This window comes from Talpa occidentalis, unplaced genomic scaffold, assembly GCF_014898055.3.
Source record: "Talpa occidentalis isolate TD23 unplaced genomic scaffold, MPIMG_talOcc4v2.1 talOcc4.16, whole genome shotgun sequence".
Classification (NCBI taxonomy): Eukaryota; Metazoa; Chordata; class Mammalia; order Eulipotyphla; family Talpidae; genus Talpa; species Talpa occidentalis.
Genome location: NW_023601653.1, coordinates 61,927,113 through 61,949,634, shown reverse-complemented (window position 1 = coordinate 61,949,634; position 22,522 = coordinate 61,927,113). Strand labels below are relative to the sequence as shown.

The 22,522-nt window shown below is 39.4% G+C and overlaps 1 protein-coding gene across 2 annotated transcripts; it reads left to right on the top strand.

Moving 5' to 3' along the window:
• Nucleotides 1-55: 55 nt before the first annotated feature.
• Nucleotides 56-22,211, top strand: CREBL2 (cAMP responsive element binding protein like 2). Of its 2 annotated transcripts, none has more exons than XM_037514332.2 (4): nucleotides 56-376; nucleotides 16,499-16,696; nucleotides 17,839-17,983; nucleotides 19,137-22,211. In XM_037514332.2, the coding sequence occupies exons 1-4, from the start codon at nucleotides 362-364 to the stop codon at nucleotides 19,139-19,141; spliced, it is 363 nt and encodes a 120-aa protein (XP_037370229.1). In that variant the 5' UTR covers nucleotides 56-361; the 3' UTR covers nucleotides 19,142-22,211. The 2 variants fall into 2 exon arrangements, with proteins under 2 accessions (XP_037370229.1, XP_054552418.1); XM_054696443.1 differs by lacking the exon at nucleotides 56-376 and adding an exon at nucleotides 2,381-2,542.
• Nucleotides 22,212-22,522: the final 311 nt, after the last annotated feature.

Here is a 22,522-nt window from a genome sequence, read left to right as displayed (position 1 = left end):
CCGCGGGGCTACGGCGGCCGAAGGGGCCATTTCGCGCGCGGCGCTCCCGCCCCCCCTCCCGTCCGGGCCGCTCTCCAGGGCGTCTGTAAACACACCCCGAGACTGTCATGGAGGGGGAGGAGGAGGCGGCGGCGAAGGGAGGCGCTTTGGGCCGCCTCCAGGGTCCGCTCTGCCATTCCTGAACTGGTCCCTCGTCCCCGTGACTGTGGCATCAGGGAAACGAACTGTTAGGCGAGAGGAGGCGGCAGTCAGAACCATACCCCCTTCTTCCCCCGGGGCGGGGGCCGGGCCGGGCCAGGCCGGCTGAGCCGGGGGAGGGCAGGGGGAGGGAGCGCCCGGCCAGGCCGGCCTGTCTGCCGAGATGGATGACAGTAAGGTAAGTGCTGTGGCTTGCACGCGCAGCTGCCGCCGCCGCCTGCTTGTCGCTCAGTGTAGCCCCGCCGCCGAGCCCCGTAGTCCACGCCAACACCCGAGAAACACCTGCCTTCCACATCCCCGCCGCGCCAGTTACTGCCCGCTGGTACCCACCCAGGAATTCGGGGAACACCGGGGCTGCGTTTTTCCCGAAAGGGCCCTCTCCTCTGGAAAATTTTCAATGCCAGGGCAAGCCTGTTGGTCAGCTTTTGCCAGGTAGTGCAAACCCTAGTGCTGGACTTGTCCACCGAGATCAGTGAAGAAACCACTGTCCTTTTCCTTTTGGCCTGCCTTGCCCCCTCCCAGCCTTTCTCCAATTTAGAGACCTGAGGAGCGCGCCCTGATCCAGCCTCTTCCCCTTGACGGTTCCCCTTTCTCCTCTCAGGCTCCCTTACTCAATGCCCCATTCATATAATCAGTTCACTCCCCCTCGGAGGTATTTTCCTGTGGTTGGTTGGAACACTCTGCTAAGCTCCTGTTGCTGTTCCTCCAGAGTGTGGAAGCTAACCTCCTCTAGAAAGACTTCTCCAAGAAAAGTCGGGGATTTCTTCTCGTTAATCTACTGTGAGAGCCTGTTACCATGTCCCCTTTCTCGAGCCAAATCACTTGTCCCTATGATAACAACATAGAAGTCCATTATTGGCTAATATATCTAGTTTATACCTGACCTATTTCTGCCTTTATGTCCAGCCACGTTAGTGCTGTCTAGCTTTATTTTATGAAGACAGGGACAGTCAACTTATTGATGTTTTAGGATGTTTAGGAACTGGCATTTTTTAAGAAGTCAGACTTCAGACTTCTAGAATTTGCCAAATTTTGAAGTAGAATTCACTCCTTCCTTATGCTTTCCAGGGGACTGTGTTTCCTTGTTTGGGTGCCCTTTCACCTAACCAGTGACACGTTGCTGCTTTAAAATTTTTGTTCTATCCATGCTCAAAGAAATGGGGGGAAAAAAGGCCCAGCTTTTTTCTGTGCTACTTGTTTTACTCTGCGTTATCACCTCTTCCTGTTCGTGCAGAAGTCTCTAAGAAGGGAAAGTCCAACACAGTACTCTGGAGTTGGGACTCACCTAGAGGGACAGTTAGCTTGTGAAGCACCAAACCCCTCCTAATAGGAAGTGCTGTTTCCAAGACAGAAGGGGAGTTCCGAAAGTTTTCCGGAAAATAGTTTTCCATAAAAGGCTTTGCTAGCTTGATCTTTCAGTGTTAAATTTTGAAATTAAATCTGAGCACTGTTTCCTTTATCTTTCCCAGAGAATAATGTTTAAGGCTACTAAAATAATTTTCTTTCATTTCCTTGAGTCTCATGATGTAGTCAACATAATTTTCAGTTGTTTGCTTTTTCAGATCTTTGAAATATTTAATAATTTCCTCAAAGACTTCAGTAATCTCAAAAAAGCCCAAGAAAAATACACAAGATATTGGGTTATTTTACTGACCTATAAACTCACATATGAATTATTTCCCAAAGATGCAAACTGTAGTTGGGGGTATAAAATCTTATTGTTTTGCCTGAAAAAGTGCTGTTAAATTAGGGGGTAGGCTATCATAACTTACTTCCTATAGGGTACAGAGATAAGCAAGATAAAGTCAGTTGTCATTCTTTATTAATTCATTGTTTTATGAGAGTGTTTAGGAACTAGCAATTTCATAAAATTTTAATGATTATGAAAGAGAAAATCCATTTCCAGTGTCTCTGGATGAATAGTACATACACTACTTTCACTTTGAATATGTGTTGTAGTTGTGGATGAGTAATATTTAAATGCCATGCACGGAGACTAGACTACTCTTGAAGCCGTCAGGCAGCGTGAAGCAGCCCTCAAATAAGGCTGTGGCAGCTCCCAGTCCTGTCTTGTTCTGTGTTCTAGTTGTACAGTTTCCCAAATTGTATTGCCCTCCTAGTATGCACAGACACACCTTTGCCTCACATAGTGAACAGATCATGGAGTCTCATGTTCCATTTTCTCTATAAAGGAAGGTGAGGGGTGGGGCTTGGAAGTATGGCCACTATGCCAGTGAAATCATAAAGGAGAGCAAAGCCTGGGCAACAGGAAGAGGATGAAGTCGGCAGGAGCAGCAGTTAGAGGCAGTGTTTGAATGAGCAGATCAGGAAATCGATGACGATGGTGATGTGAGAATCTCCCTTGATAAGATTCTGTATTCAGAGTTGTTTTCATCACTGGTGATGAATGAGTTTGCCAAAAGCTCTCCTCATTCAGCCTTCTAGCTCCCTGGTGCAAAAGCAGGTCGAATTTCAATGGGGATGCAGTTTTGCCTCCCAGAAGTCTAGCAGTATGCCTGAGACAGCCTAGAGCACAAATTAATAGTGATTGGATTGCATTGGGACAGATGGCATTAAATTTCTGTGATGTACCTGGGCTTTATTAACCAGTATGCTTCAGTGAGCAAACCAGCCAGTGTATAAAACACAGCAAGTGCGAAAAATAAAGCAAGAGAGAGATTCAGCATCTAAAATTGAGGGCTTAGGAAAGTACTAAGTGGCAGAGCTCAAATACTGACTGAGTAGATCTCTAGTACGGCAGTTAGGAAGGAAAAAAAGAAACTTGGCTAAGTTATGTAACCACTCTGAGTTTGCACTTTATTAAATGATGGACATATTTTTCACAGGCTTTGTTGAAGAATAGAGATCATGCATATAAACCTTTGAGTACAGAGTCTAACACCTAGTAGGCACGCAAAAATATTATCATTTTTATGTTACCTAGTGGTGACTTCCTTGGTCCTTAATACAGTAGGTATCTGAGATACTCATTTTGGTGATTCTTAAGATATGCTGTTGCAGAACATTTGCAGCTGTGTTTACCCCTACACCAACCTTTGCATTTAACTGTGGTCTTTAGTTAGGATGGGAGCGAGGGGATAGGATGGTAGAGTGAATTTGAACTCTGCCCTTAACTGTTAATCTGTGTGGAAAAGGTTGTCTCCCCAGCCCACTTCAAGTCTACCACTAAGAAAAAGTGCCTTTTTTTTTTTTAGGAAAGCCTCTTCTCCCCTCTTTCCCACCACCCCCCATCCCCACTTACAAAGAAAATTGAAATATATTATATCCAGAGGCTTTGATCATAAGAAGGGTCTCCGTTATTATTTTACATTTGGGTTTTATGCTTATGAATGAATGAATGGGAATAGATCAGATGTGTTCCTGCCTCAGACAATCAGCTGGTGAAAGACCCCCAACTGTTTGCCCTACCTGACAATTTAGAGCATCAAGTTCTAGTTGAGTGGACCAGCCACTTGCCACAATATGCTTAGATGGGTGGCTGTCCTCCCCTTGTATTATATTTCTTTGTACCTTGTAGTATACCAATTTTCAGTAATATGCCAAAAATGAGATTTCTTTTACCTTGAGATTTCCTTTCCTTTACCCTTTTACGTCAGAGGACAAGGTCTCCTGTTCCATTCATTTGTTCTAAGTAGTTTGCTGACCACTGAGCTAGAGCATAAGGACAGGTAGAGGTATGGACAGAGATAAGGAGAGAAAGATAATCAGGTGCTGCATCATGATATGCCTGGCAAGATAAGCTAAGAAATTTGGGTCAGGGTTTTTCTTCCTGTGGTATAAAGAAGGAACTGGCTTGATCAGAATCTTTGGGAATTTAAATTTGAATTGGCTCCCTAGTTGAGTGGCTCTTAAGCTTACTCAGGTTTGAAAACCAACGCCATAGATGTTGGGCAACCATTGAAGGATTTTAAGCAGAAACGACAAAATCAGATTTGTGGTTTTGAGGGGAAAAGTACTAATGGCTGTCCAGAGAATGGGTTAGGGTAAAGGTGTAGGAACTGGGACAAGACTAGAAACATAAAATCCAAGTGGATGTTGGCAGAACCAGAGTTCAGATCTGATTGCCACCATTTCCGAGCTATGATGATTTTGGACAGATTATTTTAATCTCTTCAGAGCTGAGCTTGTTCACCTATCAATCAACTGTGTTAATAATGATCTTACTGAGTTACTGTGAGAATCAAATGTGATCTATATGGGAGCCCATATCAAAAGAACTTAGTACATAATGTGCACCCAGTTAGCGCTCAGCCTCTCTGACTCACCAGCTTGGTTAGACAGCTCAGAAGAATGGCCTGAACTGCAGACCACATTAGAGACTATTACAGTGTAACCTGTGGTTGATGCAACATGCATAAAATCCTTTAAGGATGAAGAATGTGGCTAGAGGAGAGAGCAGAAAAGACAGAACCCCAAAACACCCTAAAATGATCAGAAGAGGCTGAGGAATAGGACTCAGTAAAATAAACTTAAAAGGAAAGTTTAGTGATAAAAGAGAAGCAGAAAAAAGAGTCCTGATATGTCATCTAAGAGAAAACATTATAGAGGGGATTTAGTCTACAGTATAAGATGCTGCAAAAAAGCAAGTAGTAAAAAAGATGCAGTGGACTTGGAAATAAGAGATGGCTCCTGAACCTAGTAAGAGAAATTTCCATGGAGTCACCAGGCAGCCCCAGTAGCGTTGAGGAAGTGGTGGAAAGGAAAGAAGCGAAGACAGTTAAAGAATAGGCCAGGGTGACTCAGTTACTTACAGTTTCAGGTAGCGCTAAGGTAAATGTAGTACTTTATGCAGATGAAGTTTTACTTGGCTGTAGCTTCACACTATAGCAGCTGGTGAAAAGGTGGGGGCTGAGGAAGGTGAGGTGGAAGGTACAGGGTTGAGAGAAGAAAGAAAGAAAACTCAGTGCAATGCCTTCTTTCTCTCCTTTCTCCTTGATTAGAGAGACTGGCAGCAAGGTGGCAGCAGGAAGATGTGATTAGACATCTTCTCTTTCAGTAGATCTGGTAAATAAAAAGGAAAAAGAAACTCCTAACCCAAGACTGTGAGGGAAGCTATGGGAATCTTAAAACCAAAGGAAAGGGCAGATCAGTCTTTTGTTTTTTCTTTAAAGTGACAAAAAAACAGTGGCTGGGAATATTCATATCTTATTTTTCTTTAATCTGATCTCTAAGTGGGAGAGATCTTTTTAATGTTTTTAAAATAAAGGAGGAAAAAAAAGACCGCCTGCTATTTGAGCTGAGGCTGATGCTACCCCTTCGTGTAAATGCAGTAATTCTTTAACTTAACAACCTGAAACTTTTATGGTTTGATTTAAGAATTAGAGCATTTGGGGCCTCCCTGGTAGTGCAGGGGTTAAGGACAGCTCCATCAAGCTACTGCCAGCCATTACAGCACAAGTTCAAGCCCCTGCTGGCCAGGGAGCTAACCCACAGGTGCAGTAGACCTCTCCTGACTGGTCTGCTGCTCCCCTCTCTCTCTGGTACTTCCCACTCTCTCTGGTAAATCCTCTCACCACCCCACACCTCTAGCTTTCATCCCAGTTCTTGTATGCATAAATAAATACATCTTTTTTTAAAAAAAAAAATAGAGCATTTGGATATATATAACTGTGGTAACATGAGTTCTTAATTGGTTTTTGAGATTTTTTATATTCCTTATGAGGTTGTTGTTGGGTTTCCCCCCACTTTCATAAGTTGTTGGTTCTGGTGATGCCAGTCAGTTTCAAAATATTGCTAATTTTTCTTTGCGTTTATTCATTCAATGATAAGTCTTTTAAACGCCTGACTCTGTGCTGGATACTCTCAGGGTTGTAAAAGAAGTAGAAAACAGCTCTGTACCTGAGGAGCTCATACTACTTAGAGGGCATAGAATTTAAATACATGAGGCTACTGAACAAGTCACATCACATATAAATTCAGTGTGAGATCAATTGTGTTCCAGAGACTTGGAGAAGAAAAATGGTATTGGCAGAGGGTGATTATTAGCAAAAGCTTCAGAGAAAGAGGACTAGAGCTGATCTTAACCAAAGAAAGCAAACATTTGTCCTTTTAGATGGCAGAGGTGGTGGAGGGACACTAAGAGAAATGGTGAGGAGACTTGGGGATGCCTGCAATGCCAGGGTCTAATGAAATTAAAGATTGGCTTGATGAGGGGGAGACTGATAGCCTCCCTGTACCAATCCTTGAAACTTGTAACTGTTACCTTATATAGTAGAAGAGTGAATATTACTTTATATGTCAGAAATGTGATTAGGATTTTGAGAGGAGAAATTTATCCTGGATTATCTAGGTGGACCCTAAATCCAAGTATCCTCATAAGAGTGACACAAAGGGAGATGTGACTGACAACTGAGGAGATTGGAGTGGTGTGGCCTTAAAGCGGGATCACGAGGTCACTGGCAGTCACCAGAAGCAGGAACAAGCAAAGGACGGATCCTCCCCTAGGGCCTTTGGAAAGAGTGCAGTTCTGCCAGACTTCTGGCCTCCAGGACAGAGAGAATCCATTTTTGTTGTTTTAAGTTACCAAGTGTGTAATAATTGTTACAGAAGCCTCAGGAAACTAACATACTGCTTGTGAGCTAAAAGCAGTGCTTGCACAGAGCTTTTCTCTTGACAAGGAGGCTGACATGACTGAAGAGCCCTTAGAGGAAGTTTATTCTTTCTAAAATGATAGGTATTACTTTTTTTTTTAAGATTTGTTTATTCATGCATACAAGAACTGGGGTACAGGCCAGATGCACAGGAGGGTGAGAGGATTCACCAGAGACAGAGCGGGGAGCAGAACAGACAGACTGACTGAAATACACTGCTGAGGGGAGCAGCAGGCAAGACAGGAGAGGTCTGCCGCACCATGTGGGATGGTATTACTTTTTACCATGAAGAAAAATAAAGTTATTTTAATAAGCTGAAGAGAAAGGTTACTTTGGTAGGTCTTTGAAGACAGATTGACTAGGAAAGCAAAGGAGGAAAAAGAGAGATGCAGGGAAACCCATGAGAAACCTATGGTAATCTTCTGTGAATAGCACCCTGACTAATGTTGGTAGTAGGAATGAAGAGGAAGAGCTAAAGTCAGCATGACTTCAGTGGGTAGACAGGGAAAGTCACAATGGTAGAGGGAAATTTCAGGGAAGCACAGAATAGCCTCCTGGTCATTGCCCTCCATCAAATGCTTAATGTTAAAGCGAGTGACTTAGTGCATGACAGCATAGTATTGATATAGCTGTGTGTGTAAAGCACCTGTCAGTTTGTGAGCCTTTTGGGGAATTACGTGTTTAGGTTTATGAGTCCTACCTGTAAACTTGTGAAGACTGCTCGATGATAGTGAGTTATCTTGTGACAAGTTCTGTGTGCAAATCAGGGAACCTGGGTTCCAGACCCTGCTCTTCTGTTGGATATCTCTGGATATCCAAAGTTTTGTCATCTGTGAAGTAAAGAGATCACTGTGCCTATCTCTTTATTGCCCCCTTTTTTCTGCACCCCCCCTCTTCTGCTTACTCTCTCCCTCTTCTTAACTCTCCTCCCTACTCCCTCACCTTAACAGGCTCCTAAAGGATGGTTGAAACTACAGTCATGTCTGCTTGTTTTGTGGAAATTAAACTATTAACTGGGAAGTCAGTACCATCTACACTCAGATCTTTGCAGACTAGTTTCTGTTCTATCTTTTCCTGTATTGGTGAAATTTAAAATCATCAGGAACTCTATAAAATAAAATCATCAGGACCTCTCTTTTGGCTAAATCCAGTAGTTTTATCTTAATTCTCAGCCTTTTTAAATTCTTGAATTTAAATTCTTAAATTTAAATTTAAATTCTTGAATCACCCATCCTGTTCTTTCTCAGCTCATGTTTATGCCCCCATGATTCTTCTTTTTCTACTGTTTTTCTGCTTTTTAAGGTTTGGGACTTTTCCTTTAAAAATAACAACCATGTCTTTTTTTTAAATAACAACTTTATTAAAAAACAATTCACATACTATAAAATTCAGCCCTTTAAAGTATACAATTCTGTGAAGCTGTCCGCAGCCTCTGCAGCGCTGTTTAAATCCCGGCGGCTGGCGAGAATCCCACCTGGCATGGCAGACCTCTCCTGTCTTGCCCACTGGTCCCCTCAGCAGTGTGTTTCGTCAGTCTGCCTGTCCTGTTTCCCGCTCTGTCTCTGGTGAATCCTCTCACCCTCCTGCGTATCTGGCCTGTACCCCGGTTCTTGTATGCATGAATAAATCTTTAAAAAAAAAGTATACAATTCTGTGCTATTTAGTATATTCACAGTTGTGCAGTAATCACCTCAATCTAATTCCAGAACATTTTCCTCATAACCCTCCTCTAAAAAAAACTTATAAACAGACTGAAATGTATCTATATAATGGACTATTATCCAGCAATAAAAAGAAGTGAACTATTAAGCCAGGAAAAGATATGGAGAAACTGAAATATATCTTACTAAGTCAAGAAGCCAGTGTGAAAAGCCTGCATAGTGTATGGTTCCAACTGTATCAGTACATTCTGGACAAGGCAGAACTATAGAGATAGTCAAAAGATCAGGGTTTGCCAGAGGCTGGAGTGAGAGGAAGAAGAGTTGGACAGATGGAGCACTGGGGATTTTGAGGGCACTGAAACTATTCTATATGATACTGCAATGATAGAGTCATGACACTGCAGTTTTCAAAACCCAAAGAACAAACTACCACACAGTGTGAACCCTAATGTTAATCTGTGGACTTTACTTGTTAATGATATATCAGCATTGACTCATCAGTAGTAATGAATGCACCACACTAGTGGGAGACGTTAATAATAGAGAAAACTGTGGCGATGGGATGGACAAAGAGGAATTATATATGGGAACTCTAGCTCTTGCTTAATTTTCCTGTAAACCTAATACAGCTCTGAAAACAAAGTTTAAAAACATTAAAAAAAATTTAAGAAGATAAAAAACCCTTTAGCAGTCTCTCCATATTCTTTTCTTCTCCTTCTGTAGCCTAAACGACCACTAATCTACTTTCTGTCTCTTTAGATTTGTGTGTTCTGGACATTTCATACAAAGAGTTATACACTATGTGGCCTTTGTTTGACTTCTTTCACCTGGAAGAATGTTTTCAAGGTTCAGCCATGTTGTACCATAGCTGAATAATGTTCCATTGTAATGATGCAACACATTCTGTTCATCAGTTGATAGACATTTGGGTTGTTTCCATTTTTCAGCTATCGTGAATAATGGTGCTATAAATATTCATGTTCAAGTTCTTGGGTGGATGTTTTCATATCTTTTTAGTGTGCAGCAGACTTGCTGGGTCATATATAAGTCTGTGCTTATATTCGGGGGAACTGCCAAACTTTTCCATTGTGACCACGATTTTACATTCCCATCAGCATTGTATGAGCTGTCCAATCTATGCCATTATTTATTATTGACTCTTTCTTAGTCTATAGCCATCCTGTTGGGTATAAAGTGGTACCTTGTGGTTTTGATTCACATTTCCCTAATGACTAATGATGTTGAATATTTTTTAAAATGTTTATTGGTCAGTATTTGTATATTTCCCTTGGAGAAATGTCTGTTCAGATACTTTGTTCATTTTAATTGGATTATTTGTTTATTTCCCTTGGAGAAATGTCTGTTCAGATACTTTGTTCATTTTAATTGGATTATTTGTTTATTTCTTGTTGAGTTGTAAGGGTTCATTATATATTCTTAATATAAGTGCTTTATATGTATGATATGCAAATATTTCTCCCATTCTGTGAAAATTTCTCTTTTCATCTTGAATATGTGCCTTGAGCCCCATTTTTTTTTTGTTCTTTCATCACTTACTCTTTTGGTGTCATATGTAAGAAGACATTGCTTTATTTTGAGTTAATTTTTGTATATGACATGTAGGAGTCCAGTTAAATTCTTTTGCTGGTGGATATCTAGTTGTCCTTGCACCATTTCTTGATAAAGCTGTTCTTTCCCCCATTGAACTGTCGTGGCACCTTGTTGAGAATCAATTAACCGTAATTATAAGAACTTCTTTCTATATACTCAATTCTTTTTTTTTTTTTAAAGATTTATTTTGTTTATACAAGAGCCGAGGTACAGGCCAGATGCATGGGAGGGTGAGAGGATTCACCAGAAACAGAGCAGGGAGCAGAACAGGCAGACTGACGAAATACACTGCTGAGGGGAGCAGCAGGCGAGACAGGAGAGGTCTGCTCGCCATGTGGGTTGTTCCAAGGCCGGCGGAGATCAAACTGACACTGCAGAGGCTGTGGACAGCTTTACAGCACTGCACTCAATCGCCTGCGCCACCAGGAAGGCCCTGTGTACTTAATTCTTTTCCATTGACCAGTATATCCTTGTGCCATTACCACATTATTGATCACTGTAGTTTTCCAATACATTTTTTTTTTTTTTTTTTTTTTTTTTTTTTTTTAAGATTTATTTGTTTATACAAGCACTGGGCACAGTCAGAAGCGCGGGAGGGTGAGAGAATTCACCAGAGCCAGAGCGGGGAGCAGAGCAGGCAGAGGGACCGAAGTACACTGCTGAGGGGAGCAGCGGGCGGCAGGAGAGGTCTGCGCGCCATGTGGGACCCTCCTCTGGTGGCCGGGGAGCAGCCGGGGATCGAACCGGAGCCGCAGTGGCCGCGGGCAGCTTCGCAACCCAGCGCTCAACCGCTGCGCCACCGGGGAGGCCCCTCCAATACATTTTTAAATCAAAAAGTATGAACCCTCAACTTTATCCTTTTTCAAGTTTGTTTTGGCTATACTAGATTCCTTAGATTTCCATATGAATTTTTGGGTTATCTTGTTTTATTTCAGCAAATAGATAGTAGGGATTTTGATAGGGATTATGTTGAAACTAAGTGTTCATTTTGGTGCTATTCTAATTTCTTAATTTCATTTTTAGATCTTTCATTGTGTGTAGAAACACAACTGAATTTGCTCCCTTATGTCATTCTAGGAATTTGTCCATTTCCTATAGGTTATCTAGGTTTTTAGGCTTGCAACTTTTTTAAAAAGGTTTATTTATTTATGCATACAAGAGCTGGGGTACAGGCCAGAGGTGCAGGTGGTGAGAGGATGCACCAGAGACAGAGTGGGGAACAGAACAGGCAGACTGACTGAAACACACTGCTGAGGGGAGTAACAGGCAAGTCAGAAGAGGTCTGCTGCGCCATGTGGGCTGCTTCCAGGCCGGGGATCGAACTCGTGCTGTGGTGGCTGCAGACAGCTTCATAGGCTGCATCCTAACCCCTTGCGCCACCAGGGAGGCCCTTTAGGCATGCATTTTTTATAGTATTTCCACATAATCATTTTTATTTCTATAAAGTTGATAGTGGGGCCTCCTCGGTGGCGCAGCGGTTGAGCGCTGGGTTGCGAAGCTGCCCACGGCCTCTGGGGCGCCGGTTCGATCCCCGGCTGCTCCCCGGCCACCAGAGGAGGGTCCCACATGGCACGCAGACCTCTCCTGCCACCCGCTGCTCCCCTCAGCAGTGTATTTCGGTCCTTCTGCCTGCTCTGCTCCCCTCTCTGGCTCTGGTGAATTCTCTCACCCTCCCGCGCTTCTGACTGTACCCAGTGCATGTATAAACAAAACAAACAAACAAATAAATAAATAAATAAAACTTGCCTCTAAAAAAAATAAATAAATAAAATTAAAAAAATAAAGTTGATAGTGATGTCTTCTCTCTTAGTCTTGATATTAGTATTTTTAATGTTTTCTCTTGGCCAAACTAGCTAAAGATTTGTCAATTTGGTTATCTTTTGAAAGAACTAACTTTTGGTTTCATTGATTTTCTCTGTTGTGATTCCATCTCTATTTATTTATCTCTGCTCTAAGATTTATTTCCTTCCATATGCTTGGCTTGGTTTTAATTTGCTCTTCTTTTTTCTAGTCTCTTAAGGTAGGAAGTTAGGTTATTGATTGAAGTGATTGTTCTTTTTTAACTTAGTGTTTACAAGTTCCCTCTGAGCACTGCTTTTGCCACATCTCATGGGCTTTGGTATGTTCCATTTTCCTTTTTTATTCATCTCAAAGTTTTCTCCTAATTTCCCTTGTGATTTCACTGACCTGTTGGTTACTTAGGCACACCTTTGTTTTTTATGTGTCCTATTTATTAGGACACATTACTTATTAATGTGTTCTACAGTAGAATTATATGACTCAGTTCCTAGTGGTTACTTTCTAAAAATCTTGACTAGATCTAGTTTTAGCTTGTCTCAAAGGAGAAAGTATTAAAAACAGGTACTTAACTCAAAGTAGGACCTTAGTTTTTACTTATGGACTTTAATATTTTTAACATATGAGACAGATTTAGTATTGCAGAGACTGTACTGAAACCTAACATCTCTAATATCCTACCTTTATGAAATAATTATCTGTGTGTAGGATTTAAAAAAAGAAGAAATCAATAGCTAGCTGGTTTCTTTTCATAATGGTGGGGGGAGGGAGGCAGGCCTCCTGAGTGTTTCCCTTAGGGCCACCTATGTCTAGCTCACACGTGTGTGTTTTGGGTGGGGGAAAAAAAGTAAAATGGGGGCCTCCCCAGTGGTGCAAGGGTTATTTCTCAGCACTATGAAGCAGTCTGCAGCCACTGCCGCAGGACTTCAGTCCCTGGCCAGGGAGCTAACCCACACGGCACAGCAGACCTCTCCTGTCTCGCCTGCTGTTCCCCTCAGCAGTGTATTTCAGTCAGTCTGCCTGTTCTGCTACCCACTCTGTCTCTGGTGGGTCCTCTTACCCCCTGCACCTTTGGCTTGCACCCCAGCTCTTATATACATAAATAAATAATATTTTAAAAAGAAGAAGTAAAATGAATAGTGAATAAAGAGGTACATCATTTTAAAGATAGCTAAATTTTCATATGACACTATGTTAATAGAAATAAAATTAGAACAGGAAAAAAGCTAAATCTTTTTTCATAGTTTTCTTTGGAGTTCGTGTTAATGCATAAAAATCATTGTTTTTATTTAGCCATATTAATATGCTTCTTCACAGAAGAAGTAGGAGGCGAAAGTAAGGGGACAGACACTGTGGTTATCATTAAGTTTGTGAAAACTTTTTGAAACATTGGTAAGAATGACTTTTGTCCCAGAGATATTTAAGGAATTTGTGAGGTAGATTTCAGTTTTAGTTGGTGATTCCTAGTTTCTAAGTAACTTCCCTTGTCTGTTCCCTAATCTTTATGGTTTACAAAATATATAAAATTCAGTATATTTGTATACTAACCCATACTTGTGTAATCTTTTTTCTTTACAAAATGTTCTCATATATTATTATACTTAAGATTTACAATAATCCTGTGGTGTACTTGGCTCTCGAAAACTAATCAGATTTCAGCTGGTACCAAAAGCCAAAAATTCAGTCTATTACTGAGGAAAAATTAAGTTAGAGAAGTGGTGGCTATGTGGTTTTAAATGTAATTTCACAGGAGATGACATAAAACATAGGGCCCCTGGATTCGTTTACTTTGCCTTTCTAGTAAAAAAAAAAAGGAATAAAATAGTTTCAATTTAAATATTTTGCTACCTTGAAAACTAAACAAAGGGTTATAACTTTAGTTTGATTTTTATGACCATGCCAGGTTTGTTTCAAAAATCAATGAAGTCTGTGAAGTACACTGTGTTCTCTTTCTGACTTCTCAAAGACAGCCACCCCTGAATTAATTAAAAACAGCATTGTACAAAAGTATTGGATCATAGTGTTGTATGATTGATGACTCATTTTACTACATAAAGAATGTGTGTGATTACCATTTATTTCACTGTAGACATGATTTTATGCTTTAATGTATTGCTTTTTTAAAAATTGCAGCAATAGCAAATACACTTTGTTTCAACATAGGATGTTTTCAAAATGTTCTGTTCAACTTGTACAATTGATATGCTATAATCATAATTTAAAATTTAACCCATAGAGATATTTGGATCAAGTAGTCATCCTGAAATTGCTCATCAACTATTTGGTTCTGAGGAAAAGTTTCTTGACTTGTCTATTATATTGGAATAAAAACATAATAATGAAAACTAGAAAAGCTTTAAAAGACTAGCTTTTGAAAACTTGAAACTAATTTGGGAGTAGTACTGCAACAACTAACTTAAGATGCTGGTAGAAAGGGAGGACTCTTTTCCAGAGTTTGGGAGTATTCTGTCTCATTTCAGAGACAACCTGTAAAATGCTGGATGCAATGGTTAGTTATCCCGTCATGATACAGGGTCTGGTAAATGCGGCTGATTCACATTTAAAGTTTGGTTTTCCTGTTCTCTCTACCCATGATAGTAAAGATTTCATATTTATAGGATACTGAGCATTATTGGTGTATGATATTAACAGTGATTTCAAACAAACCAGCCAGAGTTTTCATTATCAAATATTGATCTTTTGAATTCCGTTACTGGAAAGTTTTTACATTTATTCCTGTGTTTGAGTTTTGCATCTTCTCTTTTAGAATTTCTTTAGAGCCTCAGTACTATTTCTTTCTGTCTACTGAATTTATGACATGTTTATTCTCTGAGGTTAATTTTCAGAATAAAACTAGACTTGATTCAGAACCTTATCAGATAAAGTGGATAATCAGATTGTTTGGGGATTACTCATTACTTAGTAATGAGATATATTGTGATATAAGTAATGAGATATATTGTGATATAACTGGTAAATAAAAAAGTAATGAGATATATTGTGATATAACTGGTAAATAAAAAAAACTGGTTCCAAAAGTATTTGCAGAAAAGCTTGTTTATTGGAGTAAATTTACCCCTTTCAAGGTGATACTTTCAAGGATGTTTATTTGTTGTATAAGTTCAGGTTCAAGCATTTAAAAATTCATCATCTTTACCTCATAGTTAGATCTTGTATAAGAACTTGGTGAGATTCCACAGCTAAACAGTAGAGGATGTTAAATGACTTTGTCAGTCACCCCAAAATTGTGCCCACATAGGTAAATGAATAACAGGAATATTGACAGCAGTGAGAGCAAGTGGAAATCCCCTGAGACAGTCTGTGTTATAATTATAGGTTTCCAAAGACCAGAGAGAATTATCCTGAAGATTTCAGAGACTTCCTATATGTCCCTTTGCATTCAGCAAATCTGAAGAGGGAATTTATAGCCAAATTGCTAAAGACATATGCATATATACACAACTTTATATACATATTTGATATTTGCCCTACTTATAAACATTTAAAAATAGTAGGAAATACAGATGAGAAAGAAACTATATTACACCTATCAGAGAAAGCCTCATTGATCTTTTTTTTTTTTTTTTTTAATAGAGGCATGTTTTATTTATTTATTTATTTGTTTGTTTGTTTGTTTGTTTATACATGCACTGGGTACAGTCAGAAGCGCGGGAGAGTGAGAGAATTCACCAGAGCCAGAGCAGGGAGCAGAGCAGGCAGAAGGACCGAAGTACACTGCTGAGGGGAGCAGCGGGCGGCAGGAGAGGTCTGCGCACCATGCGGGACCCTCCTCCGGTGGCCGGGGAGCAGCCGAGGATCGAACCGGCGCGGCAGAGGCCGCGCGCAGCTTCGCAACCCAGCGCTCAACCGCTGCGCCACCGGGGAAGCCCCTCATTGATCTTTTGTAAACATCCTTCTGTGTTGTTTTATAACACTATAACACTGAGAGCATACTGAACTTACAGTTTTGAATATTGGTTGTTGGTTTTTTTTCACTTGCCATTTCATTTTGCTTATTTTCTCAAGTCAATAAAAATCTCAGGGGCAAAGTATTTAATAGCAGCCTCTAAGTTTTTATGACCCAGCAATATAATGTTTACTATTAAATAATTTTTTTAAAAAGATTTATTTATTTATTTAAGCACTGGGTACAGAAGCGCGGAAGGGTGAGAGAATTCACCAGAGCCAGAGCGGGGAGCAGGCAGGCAGAAGGACTGAAGTACATGCTGAGGGGAGCAGCGGGCGGCAGGAAAGGTCTGGCACCATGTGGGACCCTCCTCTGGTGGCCGGGGAGCAGCTGGGGATCGAACCGGCGCTGCTTCGTAACTCAGCGCTCAACCGCCGCACCACCCGGGAGGCCCCTACTATTAAACACTTTTAAATGTATCTTTGAAGAAATAATGAAAAATTATTTCTCCTCTTACATTCATGGTGTCTAAAGAATAAGTAAAGAAAACTATGAAGCAGTATCTCATGGCACTTGATGGAGTTATGTTTTTCTTAGGTCAACAAGCTTCATTTATTTATTACTTTTAAATGTTTCTTTGCTATTAGGAGCCATGGCCACTTAACCTAGAATAGAACTAAGGGGAAAAATATTTCTTCTTTTTCTTGCTGAAGGTGGTTGGAGGCAAGGTAAAGAAGCCTGGTAAACGTGGTCGGAAGCCAGCCAAAATCGACTTAAAAGCAAAACTTGAGAGGAGCAGGCAAAGTGCAAGAGAATGCCGGGCTAGAAAAAAATTGAGATATCAGTATTTGGAAGAGTTGGTATCCAGTCGGGAAAGAGCCATATGTGCCCTCAGAGAGGAACTGGAAATGGTAAGAAAGTCTGTCAATAAACATAGACAAAATTAGCCTCAACTTAATAATCAAAGAAATACACATTAAAACATGCAGATGCCAATTTTCACCTACTCAGTTAGCAAACCTAGGTAATACTAATTCATTAGCCAAGAAATAGACAAATAACACATTCTTGTAACTGCTGTTGGTAGCAAAATGTACATGAGGGATTGTTTTATGATGGGGAAAAAAAAGAGAAAAGTAACTCAAATACATAGCAATAGGGGATTGCTTGAATAACTTATACCACATTCAAATAGTGAAATCCTTTGAGACCGTATTTGCCCATGTAGAAGGACATTTCCAACACATTGCGCAGTAGGAAAAGAAACATAATTATATGTAACTAGGCATAGTATGCTATTTGTGTTTAAGCATATTTATTTGACATGTTTCATTCATTCATTCATTTAGATTTTGGGTAGTGATCGTAGCATGGTGTTAAGAATGGAAACCCCATTACTATGAGCTCAGGGAGAAGGTGACAGGTAGCAGGGAGAGAGAACACTATCATGATTATTACAAAACTGGAGCAAGTTACCTCAGGTTTTGAGAAGAAAATAAGGGAGGGGCATGATGAGTGTCCAGAGACACACTATTATTCAGTGGTGATGGTTTTCTTTTTAACATAATTGAATTTGACTTATCCTAGAAATCATTTCTCGCCTTCTGCAATGCAGACCACTTAAGGCCATTATCTTTGGACTGATCCATTTTTGTCTATCCCTAAGTCTGTAGTACTTTAGTGTGTGGCCAGTGTTCAGTGAACGTTCATAGAAGGGAGGAAGGTAATTACAAAATTATTTAGTTGGGGAAAAATAGTGTGACCATTAGCAAAAAAAAAAAAAGGATGACTTCTAGTCAGTGCCCACTGTTCGTTTAAACAGAGGGGGCTTTTTAATCTGAGCAACACTTCAGTATATCAGAGGAAGTAGTTCAGTAGCATTTTTTCACCCTATTCTAAACGATGGACATTAATAGGAAGTACAATGAAAAGCGGGATTCCCAGCAGCCAATTTGACCTCTAGTTTTGGGAACTCTTATGTCTCAGATTTTTATGAGTGGTTCCTGAGATCTTACTAGTTAAATCTTACCTAAGTATATTTTACTCATTTCAGTACAAACAGTGGTGCATGGCAATGGACCAAGGAAAAATCCCTTCTGAAATAAAGGCCCTACTCACTGGAGAAGAGCAGAGCAAATCTCAGCAGAACTCAGGCAGGCACATGAAAGCTGGAAAAACAGACGCTAATAGCAATTCCTGTGAGTACAATCCGTGGGGAGTTTCTGTTTAGAGGACTGTCTTAAGGTAGGGTTTAGTTTTCATCACTTTCCTCAGTATATCTTTAAATAAAATGTTTATGTCATATGTAATACACTAATAAGAAAGTGAAATGGCATTAAATTCTAAATACTGAAAAGCTTTATGGGTCTATAAAGAGCAGCTTTACTGACTTTATGACATTTTTTAAGTAGATGTCATCCATGAATAGGAGTGTACTCACCTAGTTATTGTTAATAACAACACCTCTTGTTTGTATTTTGATTTACAAAGTACTTTCGTTTCATAAAAGATGTTGAGCATCTTTTCATGTGCTTTTCGATCATTTGTGTATCTTCTTTGAAGAAATATCTACTTAATCCCATATTTTAATTGGGTGATTTTTCATTTGGTTGCTGAATTACAGGAGTTCTTTATATATTCCGTATGTTTATTGCTCAAATACTGATCATGATTGATCAAAAATCAGATATTGATCATGATTTGCAAATATGTCTTCCCTTCTATAGGATGTCTTTTTGTTTTCTTGGTTGTGTCCTTTGATGCACAAAAGATTTTTATTTTGATGCAGCTCAGATTCTCAATTTTTTTCTTTCATTATTTAAGCCTTGGGTGTCAAGTCCAAGAATCCATTACCAAATTTAGTCATGAGGATTTACACTTATGTTTTCTTCTGAGATTTATGATTTCAGTTCTTATATACAGGCCATTGATACATTTAGAGTTCATTTTTTTATGTAGTGTAGAGAGCAAACTTAATTATCTTCCATATGAATATCCAGTTGTCCCAGCATCAAAGTTTGAAGAGACTTTAGAATGTTCTCTGCATATATATTGATTTCATCACTGTGACTGTGTTTGAAATAGTTTCAAACTGTAAGCATTAAAAAAAAACTTTCATAGAATTGAAAGTTTGACTTCTTGATAACTTTTCTTAGATGAGATAACATTTGCCTTCAGCTAAATAAAATTCATGATAATACCAAATCAGCTTATTTTCATTTGGTGTATATTTAAAAATAGCCTTCATGGAGATAACTAAAGTGAAAAAAAAAATGTATTTTAAAACAGATTAACCAAACTTCATTGACTTTAAAAACATTCTTATTTTGGTAACTTTGATTTGTTTTCCAGGGTGAAGATCAGATAAAATGATGAGTCAGGAGTTGAAGCCAATATTCTGATTCCTATGGAGGATGAATGGGCAAGATTGTATTGATTGACTCCATTTACTACCTACTGCTCAGTAGTCATCTCTGTCAATCTGCAGTTTCTACCAAATGTGTGACCATAGATCTCAAAGGATTTTGCTTTAACTTTCAACACATAGAAAATTTGCAAGCATTCAGACCTGTTCTAGTTGTTATTGCTGCCCATGGCATTTAACATGTTGCAATGCTTGAAAACACAGGAGTAGCGAAAAATGGTGAAGATTGTATTTTTGCACCTTAACTCCACATTGCTTTATTGGTTAATTTATATTCTTTTCATGTAATTCATATAGTTGTGTGTGTGTGTGTGTGTGTGTTTAGATGTCACCTCTTTTCTTGTCTTTAGTTGCCCTACAAAGAGAAACCAAATGGGCTTATTACTGACTGTAATTTCTCAGTCTTTATGGACCTAATCTTACCTTTACATTTACTTGAGCAATGTTTATTTTCTGCATGAACCATGATTTCTCCTGTGAGCCATTCCAGCATAAGCTGTGAATATATATTAACAAATATATACATTTCTATTTTTATAATCCATACTGATAATGCCTGTTTTAAAAAATGTACATGTTAACAAAATCCATCAGAAAAACCCTCAAGACAGCCTCTTATTTAAAACATTTGTTGCTGTCTTCTCAAACTATATTTATAAAAGTTTGCTAGGACCTACTCCATACTTGGAAAAGAGTCAAATTTTATTTTTAAGGAAGAAGTAACTTTTTAGGCATTTCAGCAGCATATGTCATCTTGACAGCCCAGAGTGTGTCTGTATGTATGTGTTCTATTTGTATGTCTCTACATGTATGTGGCGAGGGCAGGAGTGAATGTTCACACACATTTCCTTGTGTGCTCAACTAACTTAAAGAATTTTTCTAAAGAAAATAGAATGAAACTAGCTGCTGAGATCGAGTTTCTGCCTCAAGAGATCTGGAACAAAAGGAGGGATAAATTGCTGGTAGATCTAACACTTAGTTTCTTCCCTGCCATGTTTCTTCCTCAGAAGGTGTTCTGAGCCAGAAAAAGAAACAGGGCTGTGTGCGTCTGCTTCAGCCCAGCTGTGCCGGCATCATGAGGGAAGCACTGGAGCTAGAGCCACACACAGGGCCACGCAGGAGGTGCAGAGCGCACATCAGTTCCTGTTACAGCTGCCTTTACTTCCTCCCTAACTAGCCAATGGCGTGATGCTTGAGAAATCAAGCTCCTAATGTGATACACTCAGATAGACCTAGGAATCTTTTGATTTCCCCATTGAGACACTTTATCACTCTCACTTCTCTTTCCTGTAGTTAGATCAGGAGTCATGTTCCCCATGGCTGCTACCTTATAATTGTTCTTCGGTCGAAGGAAGCAAAATATTTAGCTTCCGAACAGAGTAAGTTCTGTTCTAAAAGGCGGTCAAAGAGGAGGTGTCATACTCTAGCTTGGCTGTGAGGCGACACGGGACATGGACCATGTAGTTTCAGATGACAAGGTACTTTCCCCTTTGTCCTAGGCCACATGTTTGAATAAAGTGCCTCCCCTTAGCCTGCGTTCCTAAAGATCTCTTGTGCTTAGATTGCAAACTCAGATCTCTAGTCTAGTCCTGTGTGACTACTGATATACCTACCACTAGCCCAGCTTGTTGGGTTTCTCTGTATTTTGGAGGACTGGGGGTTTAAGAGTATTTAATGTCTTTTTAGGATCACAAATATCAATAGATTAAGGACTGTCAATATTCAGGCCTTCAGAATTTAAGTGTTTTAAATATAGTGTTCAGATTGTAATGGGTATGTTTTTGCCATCTGGTCTACTCAAATGTATATTTTTATTTTGCAAAACAACCCAAGACTTAATCTGTGTTGCTTTGTTCAGGACCTTTTAAATTCCCGAGAGTTGTTTTCAAAGCAAACATTCCAAAATGAATGTGGCTCTTCAATGGAATGTCTCCATTGTGCTTGAAGTATTTCTTCTCTGGTTATAATTTTAAATACAGTGTCACTCAAGCTTCCCATTATTTTTAGAAGAGCAGTGACTTTGTCCTCAGGTAGAAGATTTGTAATTTTGGGTGAAAGTAAATTAAAATTTAGCTTAGTTTATTCCTAAATCTTTCTATTTGATATTCTGGAGTAGATCAAACCAGGAGAAAGCAGGTCTTAAAAAGGAAGGTTTTGAATGCTTTGGGTATTGTGCTGGCTGCTCATTTTGGCTACTTGAAGCATGTGAATGTCACTGGTTAAAACAGCTGGAGCATGTCTTTCCCGTTCCAGGTCAGGAGCAGCAAGCATGCTGAAATCCAGCATCTCTTACTTAACCTGTAATAATGGCCAGTGGGCTGAGAGAGAACAGAAGAGCTTGAGAGTAGCAGTGAGCTCAGCCCCTCTAGATCTGTTCTCGTTGCCCTGAGTAAATGGAGGGATATTTCCTCTTTTTTCCCCAAAGAAAGAAAGGTAAGGGGGAAATTATCTCTGTCTGTAGACGATCATATTCTGTCATTAATTTAGCATAGACCTGCTGTATACTAGAGCAACTGAATAGAATATGGAATAAGTTTAACCAAGTTAAATTTTAAAATGTAGCTAAAGTTCTTAAATTTTTTTCTATTTTATCTAAAACCTTTCTATTATTTCTGAATCAGACTCTATCTTGTTGTAGCAAATTCATATCACTGTTTACCAGCTAATTGACAGTATTTATCAACATCACCGTTTATCATTTTATTTTATCATCTTTGAATTATGAGAGACTTGATATGACTCATTACAAAAAAGCATAGGTTTAAACTGGGCTGATCTTTAAGCAGGGGCAAAGAAAATTGAAAAACATGAATGCTCTATTTCACAAGAAATCAGTTGCATATAATCGGTTACATATTTAGGTAAAGAGAAGAAGATTACTGTTAAACCACATGGTATTTGGGGGGGCATTGAAGGAGTTTCTCTGTTTCTGAAGAGCATTGTACAATTATATTTTTATGAAAATAAAATATCTTCACCAGAGAGATCTCAATTTGTCTGTTTCATAGTACTGAAATACGTCTGTATAAGCATCAGTAGTAAAAGGAGTGTGAGATACAGACAGAAGAACTGGTCTTGAGTCCATTTTCTGAGTCACTTTGAATTACTTAATCTCTCAGCCTGTTTCTTCATCTTATTAAAAGGGGGACGATAACTTTGACAGAGTAATTGGTAGGCCAAATAAAAGCTATGAGAAACTGCTTCTTAAATACAATGTGCTGCATAAAGACATCTAATGAGCTGGAAATCTAAATATGCAGTATTGTAGGTATCAAGTTCCCAGTCTTTTTATCTATATCATATGTCTATTCCT